We start from the raw sequence: 20,801 nt of genomic DNA on the forward strand, positions 1-20,801 counted from the left end.
CTGTTCCCTAGAGTGAAATCTGAAGCGATTGTTGCCCGACGAGAACCCAAAGAGGAGGTGGAGGATGTAAGCAGCTATCTCTGTACAGAATTGGTATATTACATTACTAAAATGCCTGTGGGGAGAGGGGGTTTCTATACTTACTCTGTGTTGCTTCATATGTATGGGTCAGGAGATGCAGATTTATCTGCCTTCCTTAATGATGAGGGCAAAGCTGGTGAACTGCAGGTTGTTGCAGATGAGCACTGCTAATAGGCAGATGCCATGGGATTATCTCTTCATGTGACTCGCAAGTCATAGTTTCGCAAAGATGAGCAGCTGACAGTGACAATACCCTGCACAACTTGGTTTCTGCAGGGCCCTGCTCAGCACCTTCCTGCTTTATCTGGTTCTATCTAATTTTGAATTGCAGTCTAGTGCACAGTGGGGTTTCTCTCTGGGTCTGGGATAGTCAGGCTTCTCCAGAAGAGCTCGTCTCCATGTTGACAGTGAAGCTGGAAGCCGTGAGGACATTGTGCAGTGAAGTCCAAGTTACACCAACAGCTCTGCAGCAGTAACTGCCTTCTTTTATTCTTTTATTATTTTTATTCTTTTATTTTATTATTTTAGTTCTTTCATCCCAATCTTGCAGCATTGTTTTTGTCATTATATAAGCCCAGAAGTGCCTGTTACAGGGCAGAGAATGGTCATGAACTGTTCTTCTGTGACAGCTCTTCAAACTCTTTTGTCTGAGGTAGAGGCTTTTCAGCAAAGACCGACTATAGCCAAAAAAAAAAAAAAAAAGGCAAACCAAAGTGGTAAAAGCGAATTTTCCTTGTAAATGTCTGCTAGGATAGGGGATTAGACATGCTTCTTTGCAACATTACTGATTGCTTACTTTGTGAAAGGTATTGGAGCAGGTTTAATTCTAGCTTAATTCTCTTGAATTACCTGGGTTGAACTTGGTCTGTTGAGAAGTTAGGTGGATAGGAGAATTTTCAAGTTGTGCTTCTGAAGTGCTGAAGAGGACTGGATTTCTTTTAAGCTGAACTGACAGGAGGACTTGGAAAGTTTGTGCTATTCCAGCACTCTGCAGTACCTACCAGCTAAGCTGAGCTTGGGAATTGCCACAGTCTAGGCACAACCCGATGCCACTTTCTAGTAATGAATTCCCCAAATCCTTATGTTTCCTTTTTGGGCAGATATTTTCCCCAGCTGAGCTGTGTTGTTCTCATTTTCCACTCCTAAAAAGAGAGAAGCAGAATCTCATTCCTTTTGCCTCCTAACCCAAAGCTACATGTGCCCTCATTGGAAGGCCAGGCTGTGTCACCACAGAGGAAAAGGTCTTCCTTTAGTTGCTTGTGCCCTAAACCTTTATCAGTGTGTACTAAAAGAATGCCTCCTTCCTGGTCGCCTCGAGAGGATGGCTGGTGTCACCTGGTGCTCCCTGCTGCTTGTGACTGGATTTGCTAATGAACTAAAGCTTTGGTTTCCAAACTTGTGAACCAGTGAACCATGGTCAATTCTCAGAATTCCTTGCAGACTATCTAAGCACCTTGCTGACAATAGTTTGTGGGTGGGGTTTTCAATTTGGTGGTGGTTCTGACACTCATTTCCATGGATTTGCACAATACCCAGTGGTCCGTGCACCATAGTTTGGAGCTCACGTCTAAAATTTGCACCTCATATGGGGAAATGGGGGTAATCAAACAGAACAGGAGAACTAACAAACGTGTCTTTCTGTCTCCTGACTTGCCCTGTACTAACATCAATCCCCTTCGGTCTCTTGTTGGCTGAAGCAGTGCTCCTCCCCCCTGCAGGACAACATCCCCATAGCTCAGCGCCGCCGCTTCACCCGCGTGGAAATGGCCCGGGTTCTGATGGAGCGCAATCAGTACAAGGAGAGGCTGATGGAGCTCCAGGAGGCTGTCAGGTGGACAGAGATGATCAGGTGAGACTGGGTGTTGGCAGGCATTCCTGTTTAGGGCAGAAACTGGCCATGTTTGACCTTGTGGAACCCCGGCCAAGATATGGGTGGAGAAGAGCTGAATGTTTTCCAAAATGTAGATGATTCTCTCCTAATGCCTAATTCTTTCTCTCTTATTTCTGAACCTGGGCTGCAAAACTCAAATTGCCATTGTTATTTGGAGACACTGGGCAGTTATTTGTCTTGCATGTTTCTTGTGTGCTAACTAAGCCAGGAGAAGCTGTAGGGAAGAGGGGTGCTTCCACCTGAGGAATTCTAAAGGCTATGGCTTGGAGTGTTAATGCTGGGGTTTATAGTTCCCAGACTGGTGCTGTGGCAATGATAGTGTTGGAGGGAGTTGATAAAACTTGGAATTGAACACACTTACTTACACTTCATGTCAACATTGAAACATAAAGTTGTTGGGTGTGCTTGCATTAAAGACCAAGCGTGTTGCTTCCTCCTCTGTTGTGGTTTGAAACATCTTAGAATGAATTCTGAAGTTTGACATGGCTTCCTTGGAGGAAATTGCCTGCTGGTTGGCAGAAGCTTGGCTATGAGATGCTGAAATTAACTTGATTCTGCTGTGTTTGTCCTTAGAGCTTCCCGTGAGCACCCATCTGTCCAGGAAAAGAAGAAATCCACCATTTGGCAGTTGTAAGTTCTTTGGTGGTTTGTGTAAGATTAAGAAAAGGGGAAGTGTTGCCATCTCTACTTTAGCCAGCAACTTGATGGACTCTGACATTAGTGAAACGTCAACTAAAAGTTGTTAGCTGAAAACTTTTACCTTCAAGGGCTTCTTTTGTCCTTAGTGAAGTTAAAAATCAGATCTGAACATCTGCTCTGGTACTGTGTTACAAGATGAAAAAGATCAGAAGTGTCCTGGGATGGAAACATACATACACTCACAATCAGTTTTAATAAAGGGCTGTTTTCAGAAGGTACTTGTTTCTGGAAGCTGAAAACACTTGATGTCAGTCAAACTGAAGACTTAGCTCTGTGTTTTGAAGTAGAGCAGTTTCCGTGGAGGTCTTACAGCCTCTGCCAGCATACCTCTTGCTTCCCCTGTTGTGAATCTATGGTATGTTGTCTCCCCAGGCACCTTTTTTCTTATTTGTTGGGCTTTCTGTGTCCCTAGCTTCAGCCGTCTGTTCAGTTCTTCCTCGAGTCCTCCACCAGCAAAGAGGACCTACCCATCTGTCAACATCCACTACAAGTCTCCAACAACAGCAGGGTTCAGCCAGCGTCGCAGTCACACCATGTGCCAGATCTCCTCCGGAAGCCGAACCCTGGAGTTCTTCCCTGAAGAGTGAGTCGTGTGCTGTGTGCCAGGTTCCCCTGCAGCCCTCCCACATGGTAGCTTTCTTAAAACAGGCTTGTTTCAACTCCAAAAAAAAGTCTTAATATGTTTCTGTCTTGTGGTTTAGATCTTTCGCTCATCAGTCACCAGCAAGCATTACCCTTCCAAACATGTTGCTGCCATGGCTTTCTAGGCCATGGTGGTTCATCTCAGCAGGAACCACTGTGGGCTTGAGTTGGCCTCAGTTCTAGCTCTGCACTGGTGTTTGCAGACTGCTGAGAGAGTGAAGTAGGGCTTTTGTGGTAGAATGGGATGGCAGCACTGGGACAGTGGGATGGAATGGCTTGTCCAACCCAATTGATGAGGAGTTTAGATGAAGACAAAAGTTCTCTCAACATGACATTTAGGTTACAATATCTCTTTTAATCATAATGGTGCTAGAAAAGAACCTGCAAGTGTTGCTACCACAGAATCTTCTTTTTATCCTTCATATCTGACATAAAGGGAGAAAACTTGGACAGTTTCATATGTGGTACATTTTTGTGGAAGGACTTTGGAGAATGTGATGGTAAGGTATCATAACTTGTGCAAGAAAGATTTGTTGAAAAGGCACTAGATCAAGAGAAGAGAGATTGTCTTTAGAAGGGTAACTTTGTATTTTATAGTTCTCCACTGCCTTTATTCTTTTCTGATTACAGTATCATAGTCATTGTGTGGTATCTGAGTGCTTTTCAGCAGTGCATTAAAAAAAATGTGACTAACTACTGTCAAGAGCTGTCATCCTCTCCCCAGGGGAGGAAGCATCTGCAGGGAAGTGTTTTGTTTTTGCAGGAGGTTGTTTTTATTTTTTTAAGTGTGTATGTCATTTTGTGTATGTGTGTAGGGGGGTTTGTTGTGGGTGGGATTTTTTTGCTGATGTTGTTTGTACCTTAGAAGGATACTTTAAAAACCTGTTGAGAGCTGGAGCTGATATCTAAACAGCCTTTGTTTATATTAAAATATATCTTAAGAGCTCACTGATGAATTTTTCTTTTTAACCTTTGCCAGTGCAAAACTGGAGTTGTTCTCTTGGAACCAGCAGTTTCAACAGCAGTAAATGCACATTTTCCTTGTCAGCAGAGAAGGCTTTAAAATGGACATAAGAATAAATAGTTTTCTATAATGAAGAAGAGAAGAACTCAAAATGCCTTCCTGTTAGAGCCATTAGATTGATTAATTCTAACAGCTAAGCAAAAATTGGTGTAATGGCTCACAGGTCTTAGGGAAGGAAGGCTGATGCCCTGTTTCTGCAGGGCTCTTGGAGCACTGTAGTGGAGATGACAATTATTGGGCCTGCCACATTGCTCAGGTGACAGGGAGTTAGAGGTTAGCAAGCCTGGGTCTGCTCTTCTCTCAGAGAGTTTTTCTCTCTGCTCTCCCACATCTGCTTGTAAAATAAGTTTGGTTGGCTTGGGGTTTCCTGTCCCTGCTGTGGTGACACTCCCTGAATCTTCAGCCTGTGTCTTAGCCCCGGGCTGAGAGATAACGGTGCTCCTTCTCTCCCCAGTGACTGTACCTCCTCAGTGCGCCGCGAGCAGAAGCGGGAGCAGTATCGCCAGGTCCGGGAGCATGTGCGGAATGATGACGGGCGCCTGCAGGCCTGTGGCTGGAGCCTCCCTGCCAAGTACAAGCAGGTAGGGACTGTGCTCTAGCCAGGCTGGGGGGACATCCTCCCTCACAGTGAAACCAGGGACTCTTCTACTGGTAACCTTAGCCTTAGACCTTGGTGCTTTATTTGTATGGTAAGTGCAGGCATGGATCAAATTCATCTTTCCTGTGTCTCTACCAGACTCAGTGGAGAGGGCATCCCTCTGCATGAAGGTGCTGAAAGAACCTTCCCTAAGCCAAAAGTAATTCAATTTCTTTGTCCAAAGCCTAATATTTGGTTTTACTTCCTTGTTATAATTGGGCACGAACATTATATATTTAATTTATACTCTGAGAATTTTACTAATGAAAAGCCACATGCAGTGCAGTTTGCTCCTACTTCTGCCCAGCTGTAACAGAAAATCAGATGTAATCAGCCTCATTTTTCGACTCATTTGACTGGTTGAAGACCACCTGAAAGGAAGGAGTCTTGCAGTATGGCTGGAAAGTGGATGAGTGGAAGGGAACATCAGTGTTCTGACGTCTTTGCAGGGAGCCTCCCTTTCTCCATCAGCAGTGCAGTATGTGGCCTCTGTTGACCATAACCAGGGCACTGTAGCCTGGTGAGAGAGACAGTCTCTCTGATAGGCTGCTCCCACCCCTTTAGGGACTCTGTTTCAACCAGTTGTGAGATGAAACCTCAGCAGCACCCATTGCTGAGGCGAGAAAGTTAAATTCTACCATCTTTCTTACTGAGCCTGGTGTGTACAGCTGTATACTATCTTTTTTGTCTTCTCTTCCCCCACAGCTGAGTCCCAACGGTGGTCAGGAGGACAACCGCATGAAGAACGTCCCCGTGCCTGTCTATTGTCGCCCACTAGTAGAGAAGGACCCAACCATGAAGGTACATTATCTCTGCATACCATTCCAGTTCAGAAAGGGGACATGGAAAAAGCAAATTATTTTGGTGGCTAAACATGCAATTTTTATAACAGTCTGTTTTTTTGCTGTTTTTTTTTTTTACATTATGTATTCCAAATTCTACCTTCTGCTTCCTTACTTGGAATGGTAGTTTCTAAAATGTAAGGAAAAGAGACGTATGAAGCTCTGTCTGTAAGGACAGAATTCTCCACAGGTTCTTGTTGCCAGGTCTTACATCTTATGCTTTTTTGAGGCAACTCTTGTTGTTTTGAAATGGGCAGTTTGTCATTAACTTCATTTGGAGCTGATTTTTAGATGTCACTCTGATGTTGTAAGATCGTTATTATGCTGTTAGTTGTTTTGAGAAGGTTAGTGTGAACTTTGGATAATACTCTGTTCAGCATCTTTCCTTTATGATTTGGATAAATCCGGTATGTATTTCTGTAGCCTTATTCTGAGCATTGTCCTAAAAAACTATCTGGAAATAGCTCATAGGAGGTTAGCTAAGTTTGATTTCAGAAAATATGTGGTGTCCTTTCACTCTACATGTGTTATGTAGGCAGCTAAACCAGCAGATTTTTTTTTTCCCTTTTTTTTTTTTTTTTTGCTGTTTAACAGTTCTTTAAACAGTTCTCTAAGGTCGGGCCAACACTGATTTTTAGGCAAAGGGGCGTGTGAGGAAGCAGAAGAGTGCAAGGAGGGGGGCTAGGGAACAGAGGTGCACTGAATGTGCCCTCAGCCAAGCAGTCCCTGTCATTGTTAGGTGCCCGTGCTGCTTGTACTCCGAGCTAGTAACATCTGCCGTGTCCTGCTTGCTCTGCTACAGACTTAAGAAACCCCAGAGTCGGAAAAATATGGGAACATTACAGAAGCCTGTTTTAGTTGATGAATCTGATTAATTATCTTTATTTATTTAGTCACATCTGTAAAAAAGCAGTGATTTTTGCTAGGTTACAGAGAACATTAATCTTATCTCCATCCAATCTGCCTATGCCTTGTATTCTATGTCTTAGTTTAAGATTCCCCTGTCTGTTACTTAGCTGTGGTGTGCTGCTGGAGTCAATCTCACTGGATGGAGACCTTTGGAGCAGGAGCCTGGGAACGGGCAGAAACTGGATCCTGGACGTGATCCCCTCACCTGTGATAGGGATGTTGAAGGCGAGAACAACAAGAGTAACCATACATCTCCTGAGAAGAAAAAGGTCGGAAAAGAAAATGAATATTTTTTTTCTCCTCTCTGGTGTTTTTTCTCATTGATCCCTGATATGCCCCCTCTTTCAGTAGCTTTGTACTATGCTGTGCAGGGCTCTCACTTTTACTTCTGAGGCATCATCTTGTGGGGCAGGGTTGGGATGTTCAGTAACTTTCTGTGTGATTTGGGTTGAATCTTTAAGGATAAACTTTTCCAACCTCTGCATTTTAAAATGCTTAGAATTTTGAAAAAAGAAATCCTAGTATTAAAGGTAATTAAGTGCTTGATGAAGTTGCTTGGAAGATCATGGAGTCCTCAGTACTGTAGATTAAAGAAATAATAAATAAATTCAGGCAAAGCTTTGTTGAAAAGGAAAAAGAACATAGACACTGCAGAGTCCATGAGTCCATTCGGTTCAGAAGTTGAAGCTCTTGAAATTTATTTCAGCTCTTTTTTTTTTTTAAGAAACAAGCTGTAATTTGCAGAAAATAATACAATATTTTCTTTCTGGTTTTTGGGTTTTTTTTTCCACAGCTGGTCTACACTGCTGCTCTGTAGTCTTCCGAGATCAGCTTGCTTAAGCTGGTGGTGCACCCCAGCTCCATGGCATCCTGTCTGAAGTGAATGTTGAGTGATTGATTAGTCAGACAACTCAGAAGAGAAATTAATGGCCAAACTCCTTGTGCCCTAAGGAGCCAGATAGGCTCTTTGCTCAGTGTTCCAGATACCGGTGTGGCAATGTGGATGAAATGTGCATAGCTCATATTGTTTATTTGCATCAGCTAGGAAGAGATGTGGCTCTTTGGAGGCAGGAGTGTGGTATTTGCTTGTGTAAATGTTGCCAAGTCCTGATAACACTCAGTCTGGTCTGAGAGGGGCACTAATGCTGTCCATGTGTTTGCTCTCCTGAAGGCCAAGGAGCTCCATGAAATGGATGCCACGTCCAGTCGTGTCTGGATCCTCACTAGTACACTATCAACAAGTAAAGTAGTAATTATTGATGCCAATCAGCCTGGCACAGTGGTCGACCAGTTCACTGTCTGCAATGCTCATGTGCTCTGCATTTCCAGCATCCCTGGTAAGTGGGGCCCAAGCACTGGCTATGATCTGCACAGGGTCACCTGCTCTGCTTACGAGTGACAAAAGTAGTGTCCTCATTTCAGAGACAACCCTTGGACCCTACTGCATTCTGTAGTTGTCCCTCAAAACCATAATTCAGATCTTGCTGCCTTGCAGGACCTTTCCGTGGAGGTCCTTTGCTGTTGAACGTTTACTAGCTTGTTCCTTTGGCATGTAAAGGATGGTTCTTGGGAGCAAGACAGAGTCTGGCCCAGGTTCGGGAGAGCTCTGTAGTTGTCCTGGCTGTTGATGCTGGGGATAAGGGGGTTTGCTGTGGTGCTTCCCGAGGGTATCAGACCCTGAGAGTCCGCATCTTTCATCCCTATAGTCACCTCAGGAATAGTGCTACATTTCATTAGCAGTGACAGCTGGATTTATGGGATAATCTGTTCTTTGCCCCTCAGCGGCCAGTGAGAGTGATTATCCTCCAGGGGAGATCTTTTTGGAGGGAGATGTGAATCCTGAAGAGTCATCTGGAACAGATGGTGTCTTGGCAGGAATCACTCTGGTGGGCTGTGCAACCCGCTGCAATGTGCCACGGAGCAACTGTTCCTCACGTGGTGACACACCTGTGCTGGACAAGGGACAGAGTAAGTTTTGGAACTTAAAACTCAATGGCAGTCCAATTACAGCCAGTCCCACGTGAGCCTCCAGTCTTACAGCTGCATCCTTCTGTCCCTAAGTTAATTACTTCAGAGGCCTCAAGAAGTTTCTTGATATGGTACAAGAAGACCAAGGGCCTTTTGGGTACATTGCTTTTTACATCCCTCTTCTCTCTGAAGTGATCCATATCCTGCAGCCTGGTTGTACTCTGTCCATGTACCAGAGTATTTTGGACAGGTGTTGTGTTTGCCCTGCTACTATTGCTTCTGTTCTCATCGCTTTCTCCTCTGAACCATGTCATCTTGTCAAGTCAGGAAAATAATAATGATGCCCTTGCTGACCCCATAGCACAGTGGGCAGCCCTGGAGGACTTCAGATGTTTTGCTAGTCACAGATTGTGCATCACTTTAAAATAAGCCTCTGTTCCCCATCCAGGCAGAAAACACAAGACGAGTTGCTGTCTGCAGTGAAGGCTCAGGGCTCGACCGACTTTGTCAAGGAAGGATAAATTCAAAAATAGATAGCCTGATTTAGATTAGACATTAGGTTGAAATTCTTTACTATGAGGGTGGTGAGGCAATGGAAAAGGCTGCCCAGGGAGGCTGTGGAAGCCCCATCCCTGGAAGTGTTCAAGGGCAGGTTGGCTGGGTCTCTGAGCAACCTGGTCTAGTGGGAGGTGTCCCTGCCCGTGCAGGGGGTTGGATCTAGATGATCTTTAAGGTGCCTTCCAAACCAAACCTTTCTATGATTCTGTGATTTCTTCATGGATAGCTTACCAACTCATTCGCCAGTACATCTCACACTGTTCTTGGTCTTCTAGGTGAAGTGGCTGCTGTCTGCAATGGGAAAATCAACCAGTCCCAGTCTACTGAGGAGGCAACAGAAGCTACAGAGGTACCAGAAACTGGTCCAAGTGAGGCAGAACCTGCTGATGCCCGGCCTGGGCCCCTCACAGAGCACGTCTTTACAGATCCAGTCCCTGCACAGGCACCTCTGAGGCAGAACGGGTAGGCAGTCTGGGGCCAAAGTGCAAGTTCAGTTATTATCAGCTCTGTTTTCATAAGCTTTTTGATATGAGAAGTAGCCTGGTCTTCTGATAAAGTGTCAAACCTTTTTCACTTTTGTGCCCAAATGGTGTTACAGATGGGATGATAGGGAGAGAAAGAAATGAAATTAAAATAAACATGGTTCAGCCTGCAGCAGGCTGTTTCATCTGTTTAAGTGTGAATATTTGATCACTGGTTATGACCTGCTGTTCAGACAGATCTTCCAAAGTACTTGTGCACTTAATGTTTTTCCTGAAAAACATTAAAATTGTGTAAAAATGATGATTGATTTATTCTAGAAATATCTCTAAAGTGCTACAAAGGTAATGAGGAAAGTGTATTCACCACTCCAAAATTATTAAGATAAATGAGTCTGATGTGATGGTTTGAGGTGCAAAGTGGAAGCTTTTGATAGAAATTGTTCATAAATGACCAAATTGTAAGTTGTTTAAATTGGAAATGAACAGAGAAAATACTGCTTTTGTAATAGTACTGCCAAACACCAAGTGAAGTTAGATTCCATAAATTTGAAGTACTTTCTGTTTGCACTGGCAGGGGAAAAAAAAAGGAAGTTTTGCAAATTTCAGACTCAGGAATCAAACAGTTAAAACCACTGAAGAGAGGGAAGCTGTTCGTGGATAACAGCTGCCCTTGTCTACTGATGAGCGCCAGACTGGGAGCCTAGATGGGACATTGTGTGCCTTGTAAAAGCCTCTAATGTTGTCCTTCTGCCTCTCCAGGGAGCATGGGCAGCTGAAGATGGAGTCAAGCACAGCACCGCCAGATCAGGAACTGCATGGGGATGCTGCTGGGACTTGCACCAGTGCTGCCCCCACTATGTGGCTGGGAGCGCAGAATGGCTGGTAGGTTTCCCTTGGGCCAGCACCTCCTTCTCTTCTGGGCTCCTCTTGTCATGTCCACATACCTTTCATTCCTGTCTTGTTTCTGGAGTAGTTTTCTTTGATTGTTGTACTTCTGAGCCCCCAGCTCATCATAGACACAGGGGTTTAACCTCACTTTCTTACCTAACCTCCACATTCCCTAACAGAAGAAAACACTCAAGCCTGGAGGTGTGGGGCCTTGCTGCTAACCCTTGGTTTGTCCTTTCTCACAGGCTTTATGTGCACTCGGCTGTATCCAACTGGAAGAAGTGTCTGCACTCAATAAAGCTGAAGGACTCTGTCCTGAGTCTAGTGTAAGTGCGCATGCTAACAGTCACTGAAGGAGAAGGCTCAGTGTCTAGAGATATTTCAGATAGAATTATAGAATAATCAAGGTTGGAAAAGACCAATTATCAAGCCCAAACATCCACCCTACAACCCCCAACCACTAAATCATCTCTCTCAGCACCATGTCCACCCCTTTTTTGAACATCTCCAAGGACAATGCTTCCACCACCTCCCTGGGCAGCCTGTTTCAAGGCCTCACCACTCTTTCTGGGAAAAAAATTTCCTAATATCCAATCTGAACCTCCCCTGGTGCAACTTGACCCCATTTCCTCTTGTCCTATCATTGGTCACCAGGGAGAAGAGCCGAACACCCACCTCACAACCTCCTCTCAGGCACTTGTAGAGAGCAGTGAGGTCTCCCCTCAGCCTCCTCTTCTCCAGGCTGAACAGCCCCAGCTCCCTCAGCCTCTCCTCATCAGACCTGTTCTCCAGACCCCTCATCAGCCTGGTTGCCTTTCTCTTGCAACCTCTCCAGCCCCTCAATGTCCTTCCTATCCTGCAGTGCCCAGAACTGCTCCCAGGGCTCAAGGTGCAGCCTCACCAAGGCTGAGTAGAGGGGCAGGATCACCTCCCTGGTCCTGCTGGTCACACTGTTCCTGATGTAGGCCAGGATGGTGTTGGCCTTCTTGGCCACCAGGGCACACTGCCGTGTGGTAGCAGCTCCTTGTCAGTCATCTTTTTTCTCTACTCTTCTAAGTCCAATGGTTTGTGAGGAAATTTTCCCAAGGTTTTTGTTGTTGGAAAACCATTTTCCTGCTCATTTGCAGACCTGACCCAGTTCAGTGAATAAAGTACTAATTAGCAGTATCCAGAGGAATTAAGTGTGGAGGAGTGGGGAGGAGAAAGGCAAAATTTCACTGGGGTGTAAACTAGGTGAAATTTGTTGAAATTGATGGATTTGATAGTGTGAAGGAAAAGTTAACCTTGACAGGAAGTTTATGGATGATCTTAATACAACAAAGGTAGGTGGTATGACCTTCAGCCCTTGGCAGGGTGTTCTGAAAGTGCTGAATTGAAGGGGAGGTGTAGAGGGAACATAAAATGAGTGTGTGTGGAAATTGGAAAGGATTTATTAGTCCCTTACTTCTACAAATTTTTGGAACTATTTACTTTTCTGTGATTTCAGGCATGTGAAAGGGAGAGTCCTTGTTGCTCTGGCAGATGGAACATTAGCCATATTCCATCGGGGAGAAGGTGAGAATCCATGGAATACAAGAAAACCCAACTTGGTTGAAACCGTAGCAATTGATTAAATGCTGACTGGCCATAGTACACACAGGGTTAAAATATATACCATTATACATATGTAATCCATATCCTAAAACATCCAAGGCATACTTGAACACCATTTCTGGAGCTTTTCTGAACAAAAATGTGTGTCTGTGGAGCACATGCAGAGTGAACGCAACACATCCAGGAATACACCTGCTGTGCAGTTGTTTGAGGTGTGCTTGTTTGGTGTGATGCATTTGGGCCATATTGGTGTTCTGTGCACTCACAAATTAGTAGTAGCAGGGAATGCAAAGGGAGCTCTGCACAGCTCAGGGAGACTGTATGTGAGCAGTTGCAAATGGACCTGCTGCTTCCCAGAGAGGCTGGACTATGGAATTGCTCACTGCACACACAGCAGGAAGAGCAGGGATTCTCTGTAAGGCCCAAACAGATGGACCCTTTGGATTACACTTGGTCAGTTTTTCTTGTTGCAAAAGAGAGATACTTGAGTACTCTTGATGTGCTTTAATCTTGTCACTTCAAGATGTTTTCTGAATTCTTTTATTTCTTGTCCTCTTTGCTGTTGTAGGTTTTGTTTCCCTGTGACTTGAACAGTTTCTGACCTGCTGACTATGATTAATGTTTGCATATTAAGAACTTAGTTATTGAGTAGCATTTTCTCCAACAAGCTGAAATACAGAGATTTCTGGGTTTGTGCAATCTGAATTTTGATTCAGCCTTTGTCATGAGTTCAAGTCTGACCATTGTCACATAAAAATTGTTCCAATCAGAAATAGGATAAAGCTTCATGACATAGAGGCCACCTGTCTGCAGGACATTGCATCTCCCTGGTTAGGTAGAGAACAAGCATGAGAGAAAGAAGATTGATTCCTTATCCTCAATTCGACACTGTTGTCCATCTGTGATATGAGGAAGCTTCACCTCAAGGACTGTATAGTCCATTTCCTTTAAAGTTTTGCATAGTCTTGTTAGGTTTCAGGATGTTTAAATTAGCCAGATTTGGAGAGCTTTCAGCCCACCAAACTGAACTTCTTGTTCATGTGTTTCAAAGGAGAAGGGTTTGCCCAAAGTACTAGTATGGATTCATGGGAAGTTCACAGACATAAGCAAAATAAGCATTTGAGTATTAGCCAAACCTGTATGCCTAGATATACATGAAAGGTAGATGATTCTGTTGTATACTGACATGTCATGAAGGAGCTGCATCTTTTCACACTTGTTTTTCACCTTAGATGGTCAGTGGGATCTCAGTAATTACCACCTAATGGACCTTGGGCACACTCACCATTCCATCCGCTGCATGGCTGTTGTGTATGATAGAGTCTGGTGTGGCTACAAGAACAAAATCCATGTTATCCAGCCTAAGACAATGCAGATTGAGGTAAGAGCAAGTGTGTGTGTGCGTGCAGACACTTGTGTTGAGTTTATTCTTAGTAGCTGTTTTATGCTGCATGGAAATGCAAAGCCATTGGTTGTTGCTGATGAGAGGACCCAACTGTCAATCTGGGTCATGTTGTGACCCAGTTGGCCAGGGGGTATTTATTCCTTCTTCCCTTTGCAGACCTTAAATCTTCAGAGAAGTCTAATCTGAGCACCTCCTTTGCGTTTACTAGAGAATCCATGAGGCCATGTGCTGTAAAAATCTCTGTGTGTGCTTTATAGCTTTCCTTCACATGTGGTCAAAGACTGCTCTGCCTATGGTCATTGTGGCATCAAGGAAGAATACAGTTAGGAAGCCCCACTTACCTAAGAAGAAACGACATTTAGAGCCGTTTGGTGGAAATCCAGTATAGGCGTGTCAGTACAAACCTATTTGACAGTGCCTGGAATAATTTTAACCAAAGGGAGGAGGGCTGAATTTGTACTTCCCATCAGTGAGCCAAGGCAGCTTGGTCCTTGGAATTTATACTGGAGTTGTGCATCTTCTGTTCCACTGAACACATTGAAAGCTCTTGGTTTCTAAATACTCTTGCTCCTGAAGTGGTCTGCAGAGGCAATAATCTCTGCAGAGCTGCTCTACAGCTCATCATGTCAAGTGAGGGGTTTTCTGTGTACTGTAGTTCTGAGGCCAGCAGGCATTAATACGTTTTCTCCAAGAGCTTTGAAACCCAAGCAAGTGCTCTCAGTTGAGGAAGACGAAGTATGTGTGTAGATAATTGCAAATCTTTTGTGAGCTCACATTGGTACACCCGTTTGGCATTTCAGAAATCCTTTGATGCCCACCCTCGGCGGGAGAGTCAGGTGCGACAGCTGGCATGGATTGGAGATGGAGTGTGGGTTTCCATCCGCCTGGACTCCACTCTGAGGCTCTACCATGCCCACAGCCACCAACATCTGCAAGATGTCGACATTGAGCCTTACGTCAGCAAGATGCTAGGTGAGGCAGTAGGGACTGTCAGTAAATAATAGTCTGTTACTTCGTGAGATCAGAGCCATATCAAAATGTGTTACTAGGCCTTGCCCAAAGTCATGACTGACTTTCCAACTCTTCTGCATGCTTCCTAGGCACTGGAAAGCTGGGCTTCTCCTTTGTGAGGATTACAGCTCTGCTCATTGCTGGCAACCGCCTTTGGGTAGGGACAGGGAACGGTGTCGTCATCTCCATTCCATTGACTGAGAGTAAGTGACATTTATTCGAGATAATTCTGCACCCTCCCTTAAAAAAAGAAGCCTTTGCCTGTTCTCTGTGCCCTGTGGCAGCAGGCTCTGGCAGGCTAGTGCTTTCCAGACATTTTCACCCTGAACCTGACACACTTTTGGTCGTAGCAATATTCAGAGAGAAGAGCTCTGAGTATGAGCAACCCTGAAGTTTGTGTAACTCTTCTTTATTGAAGGTATTAAGTGTTGGGTTGAATGGATTTGACCTATTTAAAACCAAACAGGTATTTGTAACTGTCCCTTTTAGTTCCATTGAAACCATCTCCTTCTTGGGGGACCAATGACCTCTCTACAATCTGTACAGTCTTCTTTTTTGAGCGTGACTTGATGTGAAAAAAATCTGTAGCTACTGGAAGGCAGGAGAAAAAAAGCTTTGGAAATGGTGTTAAGTCTCCAAAAGGAGGCCATGGAATGAGATGTCACCTGGAAGATCTCCTGGAAATGTAGTTTTGGCAAAGATGGCTGAATGTCTCCATGACAGCATTTTCCAGAAAGTGACCTTAACAAAACTTCATTTACTCAAATTAGGGCTCAGCTTTATCAGTCAAGTAGAAATCAGTATTCTACACCAAATCCAACCTGGTGAGGAGACACAGCAGTAGTAATTAATAGGTGCATCTCTGGAGCTAGAAGTATAGTTGAAGCTTTTAGTAATTCTGTTCTGTACCTGTCAATCAGCATCTAATTTTGAAGGTCTGCTCCTGACTATTATGGGGGAGTAGGATTTGAGGCTGCTTGCAGTTGCTTTCAACAGAAGCAGCCAAATTGACATTTTCTCACCACTGCTAGCAGGAAAGCTGAGAAGCAAATGGCTCTGCTATAAGAGGAGCAAACCTGTTGTAATCCTCTTGGAAGGCAGGGTGGAGATGCTCTTCTCTAAGGCTGGTGGAGCTGGGCATGCCTGGGACTGATGCCAGGAAGCCAGTGACACAGTCATCTTTCTGCATCACAATCTCTGTCTCGTTTCTAAATCCCTGTTTTAAAGCCCATTCTTTCTTGGGCTGCTTGTCCTAATTCTGGGTTAAGCTTGTTCCCTGCTGTAAACCAGTTAAATTATCTTCTGGTGTTTCTGTAGAAATGTTTTAAGCAGTAAAGTCTCACTAGAAACTTTAGCAAGGGATCCTTGTGACCATGGTCCCTCTCCCATCTGAGATACAACATTTGTAAGAGAAGAGCAAAGTAAGCGAGAACAGTGTCAGTGTAAACTGATCTGAGGCTGTAGCTCCTGTTGCAGTTTCTTTAGGTTTTATACATTTCTGATGCTTCCTCAATTTTCTCCCAGTAATCACCCTTTTCTTCTCTCCTGTCCTGCCTGTCTCTTCCCATGTTCCTCTGCGTTCCCACTCCTTGCCTGTGCCTAGCTGTAGTCCTCCACCGAGGCCAACTCCTTGGGCTCCGGGGTAAGTCCATGCCCTCCTTCCTTCAGTTTTCACTCCTTCTGCACCCCTTTGCATTCACAGTCACTTTCCTACCATTCCATCTTGCCATCTCACTCTCTCCATCTATTTATCCTCACTCTTTCATTTCAAGTTGCATCTGAGAAAAGTGACCAGAGACAGTAATGAAAATATTCTCATTTCCTATAGGTAAAAACATTTTTATCCATCTCATCAACCATCCCTCTGTTCTGTTTTGTGTCAGGAGTACTTAATCTTCATCAGTAGTTCCCTTATTGTGGTAAGCCATATTTGACTTGGGGACTGTAAAGGTTCAATTAATCAGAGAGTTCCAGGAAGCGCAGTAGTAGACTGTTCTTCCAAGGTCTTCCTTGGCCATCCTTGGTTTTCCAAGGATGCTTCTCTCATCAGTTCCAGGCCAATGCCAGCTGAAAGTAGGCAACTAAGAATTGTAACCAGAGGGGACTTTGAAAAACATTAAGAATTGTTTGGGTTTGTACCAGTTAAGACAGGGGATGAGTTCGAATTTATGCTTGCCTTAGCCTTTTCAGCATCTGAAGGGAGTGGGTTTTTTCTCATTGTAAGACATTTCTGTAGCTGTCCATAAGCCTTATCAATATATCTCCTTTTAAAACATCTGATACTGGTTGCAGTAAGAAAGAAGCCAGATGTTGAGCTAGAAGTGTTTGTGCCAGCCCTGTCTGTCAATCAGGTGACCTCATCCAGTTGTAGCTGCTCACAGCAAACCCAAGCACAGAGAAGTGCAGACAGCCTTCATCTGGGGCATCTTCCCCCTGCACACACAGATTCTCATTCTTCCATCAGAATGCTTGTATTTGTCTTGCTGTTCTGGCTTGAGCCTGATAGGTAAAAGTGTCCTTTGTCCAAGTCACTTCATTGAAATCCAGCCCAAGTCAAAATACAGAGTTACAGATAACTGAGCAAGCAATTCTAATTTTAGTGCTGTTTCTGTTCTACTGGTGGGGGTGCATGTGGAAGGAAAGCATTTCCTTTACTGGAACACCTCAGAGACCTTGTGTAGCTTGTCCTAGGGTCACTGTTGCCCAGCACCATCGAGGATGTCTGCCTCTTGAGTAGCCAAACACTAGATTTGATGCAAAAATGTAGTTTGTTATCATGAATGGATTGTTACCAGCTTAAAAGAGAAGGACTGTGTAGTCTAGTATGGTCTCCTCCATCACATCCTTTACACAAGACCTTTAAAGAGACCTGCACCTTTAAAGGTTTTCCTTCAAGGTTCATGAGTTTTCTCTTTTAGTTATTCCCTCTGTAAATGTGACTCAAAGCCAACATGATGATACTCCTTTCTCTGTGTCCCCAGCCAACAAGACCTCACCAACCTCTGGAGAGGGCAGCCGCTCTGGCGGGGTCATCCATGTGTACGGCGATGACAACAGCGACAAATCTGCCAGCAGTTTCATTCCCTACTGCTCCATGGCTCAGGCACAGCTCTGTTTCCATGGCCATCGTGATGCTGTCAAGTTCTTTGTCTCTGTGCCTGGTAAGGATGAGCACAGCCCTTCCTTGGAAAGGTCTTGGCCCAGTGTCCATTCTGCAGCAGGAGCTTGAGCTGATCTTCAGCAGGCAGCTGTCCATGCCATTTCCAGCATGTGCAGATCACTGTGGCAGTAGGTTAAACTGCAGTGACTTCACTTTTCCACCAGCAGAAGGAATTGTGTTTGTGTGTTTGTCTTAACTGCATGGGGGCTGAGCAGTGGCACTGACAGCTCCTCCATCCTCTCCCAGGCAATGTCCTAGCAACCCTGAATGGGAGTGTGTTGGACAGCCCTTCGGAGAACCCCAGCACAGCAGCCACAGAGACTGAGGGGCAGAAGCTGAAGAATGTCCTGGTGCTGAGCGGGGGAGAAGGGTACATCGATTTCCGGATCGGTGAGTGCTGCCCTGGGAGGCACCTGGGATGGGAGCAGCTGCAGGGCAGAGGGCACGGGGAGCAACAGCTGAAAAGCACTGTGCTCTGTTTCCCCTGCCTCTGGCTGGGAGGGCAGGTGGCAGGCATTCATGGTCTTGGAAAGAATAAAATCACCTGTTCTACTAGCTCCAAACATTGTTACCTGTGGTCAGTGGTGCTGCTGGAGGGTGCTTCCTCAAAAGGAAGAGTGTTTTTTCCTCCTGCTGGAGATGGTTTGTTCCAGCTCTACAGTCCTGCTTCAGAAAAGCACCATGTTGCTATAAATATTCTCCAGGCATGAAGGAAGGTCTCAACTCATGCTGTGTTGTCAGACTGCTGAGACTGTAGCAGGGAAATTAGCCTCTTAGGAAGTATTCCAGAGCAGTGCAATACGGGATTTTCTTTCTTGCCTTTTTTACTCCGTTTTCTCTCTTCAGGGGATGGAGAAGATGATGAGACAGAGGAGAATGCAGGAGATGCCACCCAGGTGAAGCCAGTACTTTCCAAGGCTGAAAGGAGCCACATTATTGTGTGGCAGGTATCATACATCCCTGAGTGAGGATTTCTCCTTTCCCACCACTCTTAAGTGTCCCTCCTCCCGCCTGAACGCCAAGATGTACATACAGAACGCCTGCATTAAACCTGCTGCTGGAAACCGACCCCAGGCAACTGCAACAGCTCCTGCCTCGGACTGTCACCCCCTCCTAACCTCTGAACTTGCAGCTTTCATCTCGGGCCCATGCGCTTTCTGCGTGGTTGGATCATTGTTCTGCTCTTGAGCTGGCATCTACAAGGAGAAGAATGGCAGCACATTGACAAAGTGAAGCTTGGAGCTAGAACTGTGCAAAGCCTTTGCCCAGTGCTTGGAAGCTGGCAGCTGGCTGCGTGGTGGCTCAGGTTCTCCAGCAGGTTGCCTCACTCTTACCTGCATGAGAAGTACGTTCCCCTGGTGTCCCCCACCAAAGCAGTGATGGTGAACCACAACTTCTGCAGCACCCTAGCAGAAATCCTTTCTAGTTCACCAGTGGACTCTCCACCTTATCCACCCTTAAGCACAGAATAATGTCCTACAGACTGAGAGCAGACAGGTCCAAGGAACCCTCAAAAAAAAAAAAAAAAAGTCAGGTGTTGGGCAGCACTTCTGCTGTTTGGCTGGAGAAGGCAGCAGCGCCATTACTATGGGGAACACATCCTCCATACTTGGAGATGGAAAGTCTCCCTTCTCTGCTGCTGTTGTCTCTGCAGTTGTGTGCTGGGTGATTGTGTGTCCAGAGAGGATTGTTTGGTAACCTCAGTTGGAAGATGGGTGTTCGATCATGGAGGCCACAGGGCCTTTGGAAACTGGTAGCAAAAAGGTACTGGAACCTTAACTTTTTGAGAGCAGAAAAGGCAGGAATATGTTTTAACTCCTCCTTCCAAAAATACCATGCAGTAAAGAACTCTAGTTCATTCTGAAAGGGTCAGGAGAAACCTGTCTCTACATAGCATTTGCTGGCTTTTAAAATACAGGTGAGGGCAGATGAAGCTCGTCTGCTGTGAATTCTGCATTAACACCTTCAGATTACCATGACTCATAAGGCTGTCCCCCTATCCTGGGAGCTGCTGGAAGGAGATGGCTGTTTTTCTTCACACTGTGGTTGTCATTTAGGAAAGGCTGGGTAGGTGCAGTCAAGGTTTGGAGAAGCTGTCTCTTGCCTCAGGAGAGGAATCCCAACCTCTGCTCTGACTTGGTGAGCACTGACTTTGTCCTAAGTAGAAAAAGCTGGAAATTTCTGACTCCTGAAAAGAATTTACAACCCCTAAGGGAAATTCTGGTGGCCCTGCTTGTGTAAGCAGTGCTGGGGAATTGCAAAGTGTGTGTCCTGCAGTCCAGGCTAGACTTCTTGTTCACTTTCCCAAAATGCTTTCTGCTAGGAAGGGCTCTTTGGATCACAACACAGGGTGTGTTAACAGGGTCAACATTTAGACCACACCACAGAGGTGTAGCACTTCATCACTTCGGGCCAGGTAAATGTCAACATTTGGGCTAATTGAAAAATAAAAAACCCCAAACCCTAGTAGGCCCTGTTCCTTAACTCTATCAACTCTTTGTTAGGAAAAAACAGAATTGCAACGTTCTTACCTCTTACTGTTTGTTCTGTATCTGGTTTTAGCAGTTGCAGTGACAGTGCTTTGTCTTCTGTCACCCACTTGGCCCTGGCAACATAAGGAGACCAGTCTTGGGCCTCTACCAAGGGGCTCCCTTTCCAGCTCAGTGCATGTTTTGCTCCAAGATAAGCACATGTCCAAGGGGGCAGCTACAGCTAAGCAGAACCAGCCTCTGCTATCAGCTCCTGCAGGTGTTTGGTGGCTGCTGGGCAGCAAGGTGAGAATTGACTGGCTTCAACACACTTCCCTGTCATATCTCCACTGTGATGTATGTAAAGTATCTTGTACGTTACAAAAGGATTTTAAAAAGTGTCTTAAGGCCTGTAAACTCCGCTCTTTGGTCTGAAGATGGCATTCTGTAAAGAGACTGCTGTATGAATATCTTCCCATGCTTTGTCCCCTATGCTATCAACCAACCATATCTGTTCTGTATGTAATAAATGTGTTAACATCA

General features: G+C 45.1%; 1 protein-coding gene across 34 annotated transcripts in view; it reads left to right on the plus strand.

Annotated features, from left to right (window-relative positions):
* The window catches only part of MAPK8IP3 (mitogen-activated protein kinase 8 interacting protein 3), a 78,318-nt gene extending 57,517 nt beyond the window's left edge, over positions 1–20,801 (plus strand). For 14 of the 34 annotated variants that reach the window (XM_051631661.1, XM_051631665.1, XM_051631673.1 and 11 more), the window contains 20 exons: positions 12–93; positions 1,779–1,930; positions 2,546–2,602; positions 3,084–3,254; positions 4,792–4,918; positions 5,680–5,775; positions 6,833–6,994; positions 7,897–8,062; positions 8,508–8,693; positions 9,527–9,713; positions 10,493–10,615; positions 10,867–10,947; positions 12,108–12,175; positions 13,447–13,595; positions 14,420–14,591; positions 14,720–14,833; positions 16,234–16,272; positions 17,612–17,791; positions 18,037–18,180; positions 18,637–20,801. In XM_051631661.1, the coding sequence (XP_051487621.1) occupies positions 12–93; positions 1,779–1,930; positions 2,546–2,602; positions 3,084–3,254; positions 4,792–4,918; positions 5,680–5,775; positions 6,833–6,994; positions 7,897–8,062; positions 8,508–8,693; positions 9,527–9,713; positions 10,493–10,615; positions 10,867–10,947; positions 12,108–12,175; positions 13,447–13,595; positions 14,420–14,591; positions 14,720–14,833; positions 16,234–16,272; positions 17,612–17,791; positions 18,037–18,180; positions 18,637–18,758 (2,578 nt within the window). In that variant the 3' untranslated portion in view covers positions 18,759–20,801. The remainder of the gene's footprint in view (positions 1–11; positions 94–1,778; positions 1,931–2,545; positions 2,603–3,083; positions 3,255–4,791; positions 4,919–5,679; positions 5,776–6,832; positions 6,995–7,896; positions 8,063–8,507; positions 8,694–9,526; positions 9,714–10,492; positions 10,616–10,866; positions 10,948–12,107; positions 12,176–13,446; positions 13,596–14,419; positions 14,592–14,719; positions 14,834–16,233; positions 16,273–17,611; positions 17,792–18,036; positions 18,181–18,636) is intronic. The other 20 variants (XM_051631668.1, XM_051631675.1, XM_051631676.1 and 17 more) reach the window with 8 other exon arrangements.

This window comes from Apus apus, chromosome 14, assembly GCF_020740795.1.
Source record: "Apus apus isolate bApuApu2 chromosome 14, bApuApu2.pri.cur, whole genome shotgun sequence".
NCBI lineage: Eukaryota > Metazoa > Chordata > Aves > Apodiformes > Apodidae > Apus > Apus apus.